This window comes from Peromyscus maniculatus, chromosome 13 (assembly GCF_049852395.1).
Source record: "Peromyscus maniculatus bairdii isolate BWxNUB_F1_BW_parent chromosome 13, HU_Pman_BW_mat_3.1, whole genome shotgun sequence".
NCBI lineage: Eukaryota > Metazoa > Chordata > Mammalia > Rodentia > Cricetidae > Peromyscus > Peromyscus maniculatus.
The window spans coordinates 11,585,001-11,600,245 of record NC_134864.1 but is presented as its reverse complement, the minus strand read 5'-3'; the positions used below and the strand labels follow the sequence as shown (position 1 = coordinate 11,600,245).

The 15,245-nt window shown below is 50.9% G+C and overlaps 1 protein-coding gene across 1 annotated transcript in view; it reads right to left on the bottom strand.

Annotated features, from left to right (window-relative positions):
- Ano7 (anoctamin 7) overlaps window positions 1–15,245 on the bottom strand; it is a 36,528-nt gene that overhangs the window by 18,873 nt on the left and 2,410 nt on the right. Inside the window, exons 4-11 of the mRNA XM_076549674.1 lie at window positions 13,755–13,812; window positions 11,204–11,334; window positions 7,128–7,235; window positions 6,340–6,476; window positions 4,035–4,092; window positions 2,859–2,969; window positions 1,555–1,720; window positions 297–387 (exon numbers count right to left, since the gene is read on the bottom strand). Of these exons, the coding sequence (XP_076405789.1) occupies window positions 297–387; window positions 1,555–1,720; window positions 2,859–2,969; window positions 4,035–4,092; window positions 6,340–6,476; window positions 7,128–7,235; window positions 11,204–11,334; window positions 13,755–13,812 (860 nt within the window). The remainder of the gene's footprint in view (window positions 1–296; window positions 388–1,554; window positions 1,721–2,858; window positions 2,970–4,034; window positions 4,093–6,339; window positions 6,477–7,127; window positions 7,236–11,203; window positions 11,335–13,754; window positions 13,813–15,245) is intronic.

Sequence of the window (15,245 nt, the reverse complement as noted above, 5' to 3'; positions counted from 1 at the left end):
CCTCATGCATGCTGGGCGGGCACCGTCAGTTGAGCTGCATCTCCAACCCCACCAGCATTTCCTTAAAAGGCAGTTTTTGAAACTATGCAACAATAAGAGTGAAAGATAAATCTCTGGACTTTGAGCTACACAAGGAAGTAAAACACAAAGCCAGCCATTTATTATAGGAAAAGCCTATACTATTCTAAGGACAAAAGGTTGAGCATCCGTACCAGCCTGGGGACACCCCTGACAACCTTTCATCTTGTGTCATGAGGCACAGGAGGCCTTGGGAGCTAAGGTAAGAGGACACTTACGTTGGTATGTCTGAGAAGACCAGGAAACATCCCACCAGGAACACCACTGTGCCCACCACTGCTGCAGGCAGGAGCCAGCCTGTGTAAAACCCTGCAGAAGGGATGCCGTTAGAAATTGGGCGTGCCCTAGGGATGTATTTGCTTTATGGGACCCAGGCTAAGCTCAGTGGGAACTAGAACCTGAAAGGAATGGGAGTCTCCCCTGGCCACTGCCCTCAACTCTGGACTCTGTCACCATGTTGGCTTAGTAACAGTGTCCCTTTGACTCCGTCCCACGGGTGCTTTATCTCCTGATAGTGTCCCCAGCACATGCCTACCTCCAAACAACTGCTCACTAGTGTCTTTCTGAGAGGCACAGGATGCTTTGTAGTTTGACCAGTGGAAGTGTGGGTCATTCTGGACCCACCCTTATTCCTACACACCACTAGGGCACCATCTCAATGGACCACACCCCGGCCCCCTGAGGTATCCCACATCCATCAACTGTGCACCTGTCTGCTTCCTGTGGGGTCAGCCTGGTCCCTACTGACCCTGTGAGGCCAAGAAGACACCTATAAAGTGTCCTCTGTCTGGAGCCTAGACGAAGAGTTCTCCAGCAGAGCCATACTGGACAGCAGGAAAGGCAAATCCCAGGATGGGGAAGGAGGGTCAGAAGGCAGTCTCTGAGATGCCAGCCTGACTTGGAGTAGGCTCCCCCATGGGGATATCTTTTCCCTCAGAGTAGACATTCCTGAGGGAGCCTCCCAAAAGGGAATGGGTGCTAGTTGTGGTCAAAAGGACCCCACAAACTAAGGGGCTCCCAGTGCTGTGCCTAGTGTTGTTGTGGGATATTTGGACACTGTGTGAAGATGCATTACTGTGATTGATGTAATAAAAAGCCAAATAGTCAATAGCTAGGCAGGAGATATAGGCAGGACTTCCAGGTCGAGAGAGAGCTCTGGGAAGAAGAAAGTAGAGGCACCAGCCAGATGTGGAGGAAGCAGTATGGGCAGTGCAGAGAGATGAGGTAACAAGCCACGCAACAGAACGTAGATGAAAATAAATGGATTAGTTATAAGAGTTAGTGGGACAAGCCCAAGCTAAGGCCGAGCTTTCATAATTAATAAGCCTTGTGTTGTTATTTGTGAGCTGGCGACCCAAAGAAAAATCACCTACACAGTGTCTGTTTCATTATCAGGGGGAATAAGGTCTGGCAGTAGAATTACCCCAGAGGGCAGATTGTCATAACACGAAGACCTTGCCGCAAGGCAGGACTCACCAAGCCAGGCGAAGTAGAGAGCCACCTTCTCCCCGAAGTACTGACGCACGTGGTCCAGTGGCTGGTACTTGTTCCACTTGCCCCAGCGAGCCCAGTGCTGGAGTAAGACTTGGCGCTGGGTGAGCCCTGGGCCCTGTGAGTTCTCTGGGACTGCAGAGAGTGGGCCCTGGGAATAAGAGGCCATTGCGCTGGGCTTCTCCACGATGTTTTAGTTCCACCCCCTAGTCCTCCCACAGGACACTTCTAGGAAGAGGAACTTCAGTGCTGACCCGGACCCACAATTCCACCCTCCAGGGCAGGCAAATGGCACAGATCCCAAGGAACGATGTTGTAAGGAAAAAACACAATCACACTGGAGGATGGGCTAAGAAGTGTCTGAAGGGAAATGTAGTTTGAATTCCCACAACTCCTGGGACTGCTGAGTGTCCAGGGCAGGGGATGAATCTGAAAGAGCTGGCCAGGACAGTAACTGGGGTGCAGGCTGACCAACAGCACCGTGGGATTGTCCAGGCCTGGCACATAGGCTGTGTGGTACCCAAGCCGTTCATGAGCCACTCCTCATGGACCCCAGCTGAGTGCCACTATGAGACTGTGTGTGTGTGTGTGTGTGTGTGTGTGTGTGTGAAAGAGAGAGAGAGAGAGAGAGAGAGAGAGAGAGAGAGAGAGAGAGAGAGAGAGAGAGAAAGAGAGAGAAAGAGAGAGAAAGAGAGAGAAAGAGAGAGAGATGGAGGGGGGTGCGCCTGGCATTTCTATGTCCACTTCATTTAACTTCGTGATATCAAGCAGGACTGTTCCCATGGCTTCATGAGCATGTATAACTCAAGACCTTTTGGAATCGGGGGTCCCCTGTATGGTCGAAGGCTGCGGCAAAACTGGGGCAAGAATAACATCCTGACCTACACATGGATGATAGAAGGCGCGTCGGGGCAGCACCAGGCAGCTATTATAGTGACTGTCTCCCTGCCTCTGCCCCACATTGCCCAGCTTCTAGGTAGGGAAAAGGGTGCTGGAGACCTTCCTATCTTTTCTAGTGAGAGACGCTGCCTGAGAAACCCAGTCTTGGTATCTGGAGTGGGGGGCCTGGTATATTTGCCAGGGACCCCCAGCAAGGGCAAGAGACCAAGCTGAACCTTCAGGATCCAACATGGACCGCTTCACATTACAAGGCTATGCATTTGGTATTCCTGACCCCAGGGTGGCTGTCACAGAGGGCAAGACTCCTCTGCTTCCTGTGGACAAGGCAGGCAATAGCACTAGGGGAATTCACCGTCTACCCTGGCTCAACCCCAAGCCCTGAGACTCACGTCATGCAGGGGGAAGGCCGCACTGAAGACACCCTCTGCCAGCAGCTGATCAATCCCAAAGAAGCCTTTCTTCTCGTGGCCATATTGAGTCTTGGCCAGGATCTCAAACAGCTGTGGGATGGGTGGAGGATAGCACCTATCACTGGCCATGTGAGGGCACAGTAGGGACACCCATCTTGGTGCTGAAACCTTGGATGACCTCTTACGACCCCCAGTGATAGATAATGATATTGGTGGAGTGTCCCCAATGCCGTGAAATCCTGTGTCATAACCACACATTCATGACCACACTGGTAGGGTAATAGTCATTCTCCCATCTTTAGTCACATAGCTCTTTAGAGTCCAGCCTGGGCTGGCACCTGGACCTAGTCATGCATGGACCCCTGTTCCAGTAGGACCAGCTCTGTTAGGATACCTGTCTGGGGTGGGAAACCTCTGTCTTGGTGGCCACTGTAGCAGTGGCCTTTGGTGGTTATAAGTGTGTGGTTCAGGCCTGTCTAGATGCTCCTGGCCACATGCTGTTGGAGTGGTTCTCAACCTTCCTAACTCTGCAACCTTTTAATACAGTTCCTCATGGTGTGGGGACCCCCAACCATAACATTATTTACATTGCTACTTCATAACTGTAATTTCATTACTGTTATGAATTATAATATAAATATCTGTGTTTTCTGATGGTCTTAGGCAACCCCCTGTGAAAGGGTCATTTGATCCCCAAAGGGGTTGAGACCCATAGGTTGAGAAACATTGTCCCAGTACCTCAGATCTGCCCCTGTAGCCTGGTTTTGACAGATTAGCTTAGGGTATACCGAGACCTATTCCTTGTCTGTTCTGGCCAGGCAAGAGGATCACCTCACCTGGGCCTGGTGCCTTGGCTGTCTGTCCCAGAGGTCCATACCATGTATTGCTCTGCGCCCCAGACTGTGGAGGGGTACTGGATAGAGAGCTGGTTTCACTTGACTCTGTGCCATCTGGTCATGCCCCACCCCCATGGTCCTGCATCCAGGCCACACCCTCCCTCTACGTGCATGATCAGAGACAGTCTGTAAGGCTTCTGCCCTCTAGTTTTGGGGAGCTTTATGGTGGCCAGGAAGACCTCAGGGTTGGTGGTTGGGCTCTGTCAGGCCTTTCTGAGCCTAGTCAGATGAGGGTCTGTAGCAGACACATGCCACTCACAATCTGGTGCCTCTTGGTACTGGTGAAAAAGGTGTCCTGGTTGTCACTTCCAAGGAACCTGCAAGAGGTGAGAAGTTTAGAGCTTTGAGAGTATGGGAATTTTTGCCCCAATACAGAAATAAAGACACAGAAGCAGACATGAGAAGCGGAGAAGAGTATGTGCACACAGAGCCTGCACGGAGACTCACAACCCAGAGGCCGAGGAGGCCAGCCACTCTGCCAGATAAACCCAGTTCTCATTTTTGTCTTTTCTTTCCCTCAGACAGGAGGCCACAACAGAGGCCACACACCGCACACCTAAAGCCAGGGAAAGCAGACGGCTCATACAGAGGACAAGGCCCACTAAGAAACCCTCCGCATGCCTGCCCTGAAGCTTGTAAACAAGGACTAAAGGCACAGGAGGAGGGAGTCGGGGGTCACAAAAGTCCTGGCTGCTTCACCGGTGGAGGCAACCATGACTGAGGCTAGGTCTGCAGGCTTCGTGTGGTCACGCAATAACACGTTAACGGACGTGAGGAGGCTCCTGGGTTCATGAGGGAGGGCTGTCCACACACATGCTGTCTCCCTCACTGGTCAGGGAAGGTGTAACGAGGGAGTCCACTGACCCAGGACCCTGGAACAGCGAGCGCAAGGAATGGACTGCTGTGGTCTGCGTGTGTCTCACCAAAGTTCATGTGCTGTGACGTGTCAAGGTGGGGGAACCTTTAAGAGCGGGGCCAGGCATGGTGGTGGCATTCGCCTTTAATCCCAGCACTTGGGCGTCAGAAGCAGGTGGATCTCTGAGTTCGAGACCAACCTGGTCCATATAGCCAGTTCCAGGACAGTCAGGGTTACAAAGTGAGACTCTGACTCAAAAAAAAATAAAAATTGGGGGCCAGTGCAAAGGCAGGAGGTCATGTGGGTTCCACTCTCAGAAGGGACTAATTCTGGTCTCAGGAGAGATCAGTTACTGAAGGAAGCCTTTCTGGGCATAGCTTGCTCCCTTTCTGCCTCTGTTGTCTTGTGTTGTGGCTGCTATGTCTAGCCAGAGGCTGCCCAGCTGAAGCCAGGGAGACTGAACTTCTTTAGCTGCCAAACACGCAAGCTGAATGAACCTCCTCTTTTTTTTTTAAATTTTTTTATTTATTATGTATACAGCATGTATGACTGCAGGCCAGAAGAGGGCACAAGATCTCATTACAGATGGTTGTGAGCCACCATGTGGTTGCTGGGAATTGAACTTAGGACCTCTGGAAGAACAGCCAGTGCTCTTAACCTCTGAGCCATCTCTCCAGCCCGAACCTCCTCTTTTAAAGAGCAGTTTGTACAGTGAGAGGGAAGAATGGGCCAGCGATAATCACTGCATATCAACCCTCGTTTCCTGTTTCTTCTCTCTCTCTCTCTCTCTCTCTCTCTCTCTCTCTCTCTCTGTGTGTGTGTGTGTGTGTGTGTGTGTGTGTGTGAGAGAGAGAGAGAGAGAGAGAGAGAGAGAAAGAGAGAGAGAGAGAGAGAGAGAGAGAGAGAGAGAGAGAGAGAGAGAGAGAGAGAGACATGTGCACATCCCAGTACCGAGTGACCTTGTTGAGGCAGGGTGTCCATAGTTTCTGCTGCTCTGTAGACTCCAGGCTAGCTGGCCTGTGAGCTTCAGGGCAATTCTGCCTTAGTTCCATCTCAGTATAGGAGTTCTGGGATTACAGATGTGCACCATCACATCTGGCTTTTTGGGTGGGTTCCAGGGATTGAACTCATATTGTCAGGCTTGCGTGACAAGCATTTTGACTTGGTAACCCATTTCCCCTGCCCTCAGCTTTTCTCTGACGGAGAACCTATCTTTGGGTATTTTGTTTAGCGACAGAAATGGATTGTGACTTGGGCCTTGTGGATCCATTCCTAGGATTTGGGGCATGTTTGTCCCACAGCACAGCCACCCTATCCTGACTAATGCAGATGACTTCCAAGACACAGCTATTCAGTAGGCTTGTTCACCTGGGATTCAGATGGTATTCTCTGAAAATCCCAGGTGAGGAGAGCATTTGAGAAAAAGCATGACGTTTAGTTAATTCATTCACAGTCTCATTCACACATCCATCCTGTTCATTCACACATCCATCCTATGCATTCACACATCCATCCTATGCATTCACACATCCATCCTATGCATTCACACATCCATCCTGTTCATTCACACATCCATCCTGTTCATTCACACATCCATCCTATTCATTCACACATCCATCCTGTTCATTCACACATCCATCCTAGTTCTTATGGGGGCTGGTCCCCCAGGAGGCTGTCCTGCAGGCTCAACAGGGCTGAGACGCCATACCATTGCAGCTTGCTTGCTTTGAACTGGCAGGAGTAGTACTCGGGAGGCGTGTCTGGCACGTGCTCCAGCAGGATATTGGGGATGCCCAGCCACTCCAGAAGGGTGGCCGACCAGTTGGAGGCCTGGTTGGGTAACTCCTGGAAAGAAAATGGTTCAGAGGGAAATCTTCACAGCTGGGGAGGAGACTGGCCAAATCTGAACATGGGACTCCAGTCAAAAGGCCTCAGCATTGAGAGACAGCATCTCTTACTCTTGGCCCTGCCATGGACCCTTCCCCTCTCGGGGCCTTGGGCTCTGAGAGTTGCTTGGCTTGTTAAATGGAGGACCAGAGCTGCTCATGCCTCTAGGGAACAAAAGAGAGTGAACAGTGTGCCTCTGTCCACCCCAGTGCCATGCTAGTGAAACCCACTGGGAGCAATCCAGGCACACCATCCTGGGGGCACAAGGAGGCTGCCGTGTGCTCACCCTGAGCACACAGGGGGCGGGGGGGGGGGGGCGGGGGGAGGCTCGAGCTGCCTCAGCAGACGCGCCTGCAGGGAACTCAGCCATCCCACAGCCTCGCCTACCCTCCATATACCAGACTTTTATATTCCTGAGCCTGCCAGGCAGGATATTCTCCCCCATTCACCCCGTGGGTGTTTTGAGGCTCCATGTGACAGTGGACAGGAAAATGGAGGTCCCCAAGTGGGAGCACCTCCAAGGAGTGATGGTTTTGGCTGAGCTGATCAAGCAAACGTAGACCCGGGTGGGGCCTCCACCCTCTCCTTCTGCCCTTACGTCCCCCGTACCTGCAGAGGCAGCTTCAGGCGCAGGTCTTCTGCATAGTAACAGAGTACAGCCCAGGGTGCTCTGAGGAGGATGTAGTGAACTGCAGTGGCCTTGTCCTGGACATCATGCTGCAGGTACCAGAGGCTTCTGTGAAGACCTGAGGGTGTTGCTGTGTGCTCTGGGTCTAGTCACATGGAGGAGAGGGCTAACCCTGGCAGAGCCCTGGCGCTGGTGGACAGCCAGGGGCCCGGCACTTTCTCAGTGGGGATGCTCACGTCCAAGGCCTGCCTCACAAAGCTTGTGGTGACAGAGCCTCCTCTGGGGCCCGCGCCACCTGCGCTCTCTGCTGCTGTGGCAATGACAGCCAGAATGACCCTTCCTCCGAGTCTGGGAAGCCATGCAGGGCTTCTCCGAGACTGCACTGACCTAGGCCATCTTCTGGTTACAGAGGCAGCGAATGCAGCTTTGCCTGGTGATGCTCAAATCTCTGGAAATTCACACTGTTCTCCGCATACCTAAGTAAATATGTACCCCCCTGTGTGCACAGATGGGGGACACTACTGTCTGTTTAAAAGTGTAATGAACTAGATCTGCACATCTAGGGAGAGTAACTCTATTGTACAGCGAGCCTCCACTCAGCTATGTGTCAGGCTATAGCAAAAACAAGCCTTCCTCCTGGTCAGACCCTGCTCACTGAGACCTGCAGAACCCTTGACAGAGACAAGGACAAAGTGCACATAAGAACAAAGCTCTGGGGCTGGAGCGATGGCTTAGCAATTAAGAGCACTGACTGCTCTTCCAGAGGACCGGGGTTCGATTCCCAGCACCCACATGGCAGCTCACAACTGTCTGTGACTCCAGTTCCAGGGGAATCCGACATCCTCACATACATGGAGGCAAAAACACAAATGCACATAAAATGAAAATTAAAAAAAAAAAAAAAAGAATAAAGCGTCCCCAAGTTGGGTTTCGTCTGTGTCTTATGCTGTGCAAGCTCTCCCTGCTGACTTAGGTCTAAGTAGCACTGTCAGTCCAGTTCTGTTACAGACTTAGAGCCGCATGGAATAGGAGCTTGATAGGTGGGTGGTGATATGCGCATGTGCAGCAGTCTGTGGTCTATCACCGCTGCCTAGATACTCCCAATAAACTCCTTTACTCAACAGGATGAGCTAGTCTGAGCCGTTCTTTGGGCTGTCATTGCTGTGCTAGTTTAGAGACACATGTTAGTTTTCCATCTTCCCCCAGATCCTGTAACATTGACTGACATGATGACAAGACACACTCAGAGCCCTGGGACGGGTGAGGCTTTGGGTCCCACGAACAAGAGTATAGACAAAGGCCTTCCCAGAGGTTCTCAACCTCTGTACATCACAGCCATCTGGGGTTCCCCTGATGTCCACGTAAAAACGACACCTTGCCCACGGGAGCAGATGTGGACCTGGTCATGTGGGGCACCCTCTGATGGTTGACATGCTGAGAGCTGAGGATTGCATTGTAATCTCAAGCCTGAGAGGACTTTGAATAATGTATCGGGGGAGGTTGTGGTTGGGTAGACGGATAATGGGTGATGAGTGGATGATGATGATGATGATGATGTGTGTGTGTGTGTGTGTGTGTAATTTATGGAACACACAGGGTCAGAGGCTGTGGTGGTTTGAATAAGAATGCTCCGCCCCCCATAGGCTCACGTACTTGAATGCTTAGTCACAGGGACTTTTTGAAAGGATTGGAAGGATTAGGAGGTGTGGCCTTGTTGGAGGAAGTGTGTCATGGGGATGGGGAGGGGGGTGGGTTTGAGGTGTCAAAAGCCCATGCCAGGCCTAATCTGTCTCTGTCTGTCTGTCTCTCTGATTGCAGATCAGGATCTAGCTCTTAGCTCCTTCTCCAGCACCACACTTGGCTGTCACCACGCTTCCTGGCATGACAATCATGAACTAACTCCCTGAAACTGCACACGAGCCCCCAATTAAATGCTTTCTTTTTGAGTTGCCTTGGTCATAGAGTCTTTTCACAGCAACAGTGACTGAGACAAAGGCAAACGTAGCTCTTTCAGTCAGTAAAAACAAACAAAACTCATATCAGCAGTGACACATGTGACCAGCAATCTGCATGTCTAGAGCAAACGAGTTCCCACACAGCTGAGTGGAAATGGGCAAATGACCCAATGGAAAAGAAAAATGGCACACAAAGGAAGTTGGCCTCACAGTTGCTCCCGGACTTAGATGGTCCTCCTCTGGATTTCTTCTTATTTTAGGATAGGTTGCTGGCAATAATATGCACATGTACACACCAGACTTTGGATTTTGGGCTTTTCCTGGCTAGAAGTATATGGTCTCGCCCTCTCTGATGAGGCTGGGAAGTTGCTGTGAGCTCAGCTTCTGGTCTACTCTGTGCTCCCAAACAGAACATCTGCCCCGTACAGTGCACCGCGTGGCCAAGCTGGGGTGTTTGGTACAATAGGTGCATTTATGCATTTTTAATTCTACCCAGGTCTAGGTACTGGGTTCACCTGGGTTATGGTTCCCATCATAAGTCAAAGGGAAGCTTCATGGAAACACAAATGGCTCATCAATGTGTAAAAATGCACAACCTCGGGCTGGAGAGATGGCTCAGTGGTTAAGAGCACTGACTGCTCTCCCAGAGGTCCTGAGTTCAATTCCCAGCAACCACATGGTGGCTCACAACCATCTGTAATGAGATCTGGTGCCCTCTTCTGGCCTGCAGGGACACATGCAGGCAGAATACTGTATACATAATAAATAAATAAATCTTAAAAAAAAATGCACAACCTCTTTAGAAATGAGAGAAAAGGAAAAAGGAAAATTAGGGGGAGGTACAGCTGTGTATCAGCTGACAATAAAGATGGAAAAGTCTGACATTGCCACGTGTTGAGAATATTCAGAGCAAGGGGGTGCTGGCTCACCCCCAGATGGCAGTGTAAATTGAGCCACCAATCGAGAGAAGGGTGTGGTCACAATCACAGGCTTCAGCGGGTCATCAACTCTGCTCCTGGGAGAAATGCAATCCACAGCCACCCTAAGATGACTGACGACAGGTAGCTGTCACTGGGGTCCTCAAGAGGGAAGAACTCAAACACCCACCAGCCCACAGCCAGGCTGGCCAGCGCCTGCTGTTAGGAGAGCCTCACAGGCCACATAAAATGGAAGGAGCAGATTCTATTGATGAAAGTCAGACAGACAAAGCCAAGCTGCAGTGCTGAGTTCTGATACGATTAACAGAAGGTCCACAACTGATTCTTAGGGCGGGGACTGTGACGACAGCATAGGACTATGATGTCCTCTGCTGGGGACAGAGGAAGGTGGCTGGGATGGCAGAGGATGAAGAATATGTATATAAAGACCTACCAGTGAAGGGCATGGGAATAGACAGGGCTCTGCACACCCCCACCCTGAGATCCCCCATTGCCTGCCTGCCCAGGGCTTACATGATTTTCTCTTGCTCCCTGGAATCACTGTGTAAGTTGTTCTTTGGTACTATCATACTAAACATGCAAAGGGGGCCGGGCGGTGGTGGCCCATGTCTTTAATCCCAGCACGTGGGAGGCAGAGGCAGGTGGATCTCTGTGAGTTTGAGGCCAGCCTGGTCTACAAAGCGAGTTCCAGGAAAGGCGCAAAGCTACACAGAGAAACCCTGTCTTGAAAAAAACCAAAAAAAAAAAAAAAAAAAAAAAAAAAAAAAAAAAAAAAGAAAGAAAAAAGAAAACAAAACAAAAACAAAAACCAAAACATGCAAAGGGACCTTCGAATCTGCTAATCCTATAAACACCAACAATGATTGCAAATGACACATGCTGACAAATGACACAAGCTGGTAGGCAATGGGTGGCGAAAATGGAGGCAGTTTTATGGATTGATCGCCCTTCCCTGAAGGCTTCAGCCTCTGTGAGTGAGCCTAGTGCATTAGGATGGCTCCATGTTCTTGTTGGCCTGGGGTCTGTGGCTCCGAGCCACAGGAAGGGTGGGTATCCAGCAGGACCCTGGGGCCTTGTTTGCTTTATATCTGTTGATAGTAAGCCCTCAGGCGTGCAGAGCAAAGTCATGCAGAATTATAGAGCCCCACTCCTACCCCCACGTACCTGATCTACATGCAGGCCAGCCAGACGAAGTTTTTCCAGAAAGGTCTCCCTCCAGAACTCACGTGTGTCTGTCTTGTCCTGGGTAGGGCTCTCTTGGTTCCTCAGGTCTTCTTCCCAAACAAGAACAAAATCTACAGGGATCCATGGGGACAAAGGCAGAGAGTGTGGGCTAGTGGAATGCAGGCCCAGGGCAGGGTTGCTGGGGTCTCAGCTAGGGCACAGGGGCTGTGATGGGAAGTGAGAGCCATGGGCTTCTCTGTGGCTCTTGCCCAGCCCTATCCTTAGCTGCAGTTCAGGCTGGAGGGCAGGCGAGTGTGCCATGCAGATCAGGAGCAGAGGCTGGGCGTGTCCTCCTGAGATCCCTTCCGTAGCTTGGTTCCCACAGTCTAGGTCCCAAACTCCTAAAAGAACCTGTCAGGTGTGATTTCTTGGACCAAATGGTAAGACACATTTCATCAGAGGACACGATCGAAAAGGTTAAGGCAACATAGAGAATAGGAGAAAATGTTTGCAAAATGTGTTTCTGATAAGGGACTTGTATCCAGAATTTAGAGGATTTTTACAATCTAACAGCCATGCAGACACAGACACACAGACACACAACTTAAAAATGGGCAAAGGTTTTGAAGAGACATTCGTCTAAAGAAGATATGAAATATCCAATTGGCATAAGAACAGACAGTCCATATCATTAGTCATTAGGAACATACACACCCAATCCATAGTGAGATAATGTTATAGAAATAGTCCGCCTTCTCAGGGAGCAATCATCAGCACACTTAGAGATAAAGGACAGCCCTTTACTGGCTGACTGGGGCTGACGCCAAATTAAGAGTTGTCAACCCCCAAGGCTGGGCGGTGGTGGCGCACGCCTTTAATCCCAGCGGCAGAGCCAGGCGGATCTCTGTAAGTTCGAGGCCAGCCTGGTCTACAGAGTGAGTTCCAGGAAAGGCGCAAAGCTACACAGAGAAACCCTGTCTCAAAAAACCAAAAAGAAAAAAAAAAAAAAAAAAAAAAAAAAGAGTTGTCGACCCCCAACAGGAGGTTTCGTTAGCTTGCATACACCTCCTCAGGCTTATGCATTTTGCATACACTGTCATCCTGAAATCTCTTTCGGGTCCTGGCCCCAGGTTACACTTCAGACAATTTAAACATTGAGACAGGGGACTGCAAGTGTGGTTGCTTAGGCAGAGGAGATTTACATTGCAAAGATATTGCCACAGTTACTAATTGTGACCCATGGTCATCTTGCTTTTCCTAATAAGAACGCAGGGGACTTAATGGCAGACCGGAACTTGGTCATAGCTGTGACCTTGCACTGCCTCCCTAGAGCTGCCCTGGAGAGGTATGTCTTTGGTATGGGAATCGGGGCTTAATGGCTGCTCAATCCAAGCGAGTAAACATTTACATACTAAGTTTTGCTTCTCTCTGATAGTGCCGGTTTGCAGACTACTTACTATCTTTTGGGGTAGTTTGGAAGCAGCATTCTAGCTAGATTCCACTTGCTTAGTCTCCTAAGCAAAATCTATCCCTCCGAGTTTCTTCTACATCAATAACATTTCACACCCACTGTGCTAAACAGAGGCAATTGTGGGGGCTGCTGTGCTGTGCTGAGAGTGTGGCCTCGCACACTGTGGTACTACGTGAAACAGGGAACTCTCTTTGCAAAAACCCTATGACCTGGCAATGTCACCCAAACCGTCAACTCACGAAAAATTAAAATATGTCCGCCCAAAAGCTTGCATGTAAACGATCATCTTACTCCCCATTCACAACAGAAAAAGGAGAGAATGGGTGAACTTTGTGGTGTGTAAATTATTTATCAACAACTGCCCCCCCCCAAAAAAAAAACAACCCAGCAATATCAACATTTACCTCCCTTGACCATGTGCATCGCTGGGTCCCACGCGGTTGTGTGCTCATTTTCCATGGAATCCTAAGTGTTTACTGGGCCATCTTACACCCGCTCCGACTGTGTGTGTGTGTGTGTGTGTGTGTGTGTGTTTGCATTCCCACAGACCTTTGCCTGAACTTGCTACTTTGTGCTTTGCTTTTCCCTAAGAGTCATGCTTAGGAGCAAGCGTGAGTGCTGTCTACTGTCTGAGCTGATGGGGAGTGTGGGTCCTTGATCCCAGATAGAACCCCTGCAGGTCCCACCACAAAAATGAAGGTGACTTTGGGCAGATGGGAGCCATGGGCTAGGGGATGGTAGGAGAAGTGGATCTGAAAATGTAAAGGTAGGAAGATGTGAGTGCAAGAGGAAAGAGTCTGAGATGACCAGAATTTGTGGCTGACAACTAGGAGGAGGAGGGGACAGTCTGTCCTAAGGCTGGAGCAGGCAGAAGGGGTTTTCCTCTCTGAGCCCTCCTGCAGTGGGGACCTTCCTTTCCTGTTAGTGCCCTGGCTACTGCTTGCTCAGCAGGAAGCTCTCACCTCACCCTTGACATCATGGGAGGCCTGGCTATTGAGTGACCCAAGCTGCTGGCTTCCTGTTGTCCCCCGAGGCACCCCGTTTGTGACCCCACCCCAGGACCAAGTACAGATGGCTTACCGATCGGGGGTTTGGCAGGGCTCCCAACTCTGCTGGGGGCCACCTGCTGTTTACCTGCCTGCAGGAAGGAAGAACACCTTCAGCACCCAGCCATCAGGATGACTCATTCCCACCGTGCCCACCCTGGCTGCTCCTTGTCCCCTCTGCCTCAGTGGCTCTCGACCTTCCTCATGCTGCGACCCTTTAATGCAGTTCCTCATGCTGTGGTGACCCCCAACCATAGAATTATTTCGTGGCTACTTCATAACTGTAATGTTGCTGCTGTTCGGAACTGTAGTGTAAATACTGATGTGCAGGATGTCTGACATGCAGCCGCTGTGACAAGAGGGCCAAAGGGGTGGAGACCCAGAGGCTGAGAGTCACGGATCTACCTACCTCCTGTCCCTCCTGTCTCCACCCTGCACCCTCTTCATCCTCCCCTGATTCTTCCTACCTCTTCTCATTTCCTCCTCAGCCTTCCCCCTCACCCCTGTCTCCTGACCCTGCTCACAGAGAAAAGCTGGGAGCCCCGGGGCAAAGGGCTCCTGAAAGGAAGAACTGGAAGAGTGGTAGGCTAGTCCAACCTCCACCATCCTCATCTTCCCCACCAGCCTCCACCAGGCCTGTAGCAAGGATCAAGCCGGCAAAAATCCTGTCAGGCCTGTGCTGAATGCCCTTCCCGGTCTCCATAACTGGAAGGGAAGCCACACTGCCCCCAGTGTGGCCTTGAGGACAAGTCAGAGCAGCCAGAAGGTAGACTCCTTCTTGTTCTCCATACGTTCTTTTTCCCTCTGGAGAGCTAGGCTCTGTGTTCTCCTCTCCGGGGGCCTCATTTTGTGGTACAGAGGGATAATAGAAAGGAGAACGTACGTTTACCCTCAGATTACTGGGGCGGCCCCAGGGAAGGACCAGGGCCTCCTGTGTGGCATCAAAGACTGGGACCCACAGTGCTCCCAGCCTACTTGGGATGTGAGTGGTCTTTCCAACAGGGAGAATCCTAAAGCCAGAAAACGGCACCTGGAGGGACTCTGTCCTTCCATAGGCGCTGAGGGCCGCCTTCTTGGTTTGTTCCCGAGACCAATGTCTATGCCTTGGTTACAAAGAAGCTCAGCTGAGGCCAAAGGAAGCTGTGTAGACCGAGATGCTCTCCCTCTAGGGCTCCTCACCTCTGCAGAAGGTCTACCTGTCTCGTGGGGACTAGCCCTTATCCCAAGCCTAACTTTTCCCCTTCCCTTCTCTAGCCTTCGGGTAGCCCACTCTGAACCTTAACCACCTCCCCCTCCCCCTCCCCCCACTGCCCAGCCAGCCAGGACATGACCTGGACTACAAATGCTTTTCCTCCTGGTAGGAGAGGACTCCCTTCACGACTTGCTTTTCTGACAAGAGACTAGGTCACCAGCACCTTTTCATTTCCAGAAGAGAAAGTACGGGAGCAGTGCAACACCCAGGGTGTGGTCACTGTCTCTTCTGGTATTTGAAGGCCTTCGCGTGCATCAGGATTCATGGGTGACT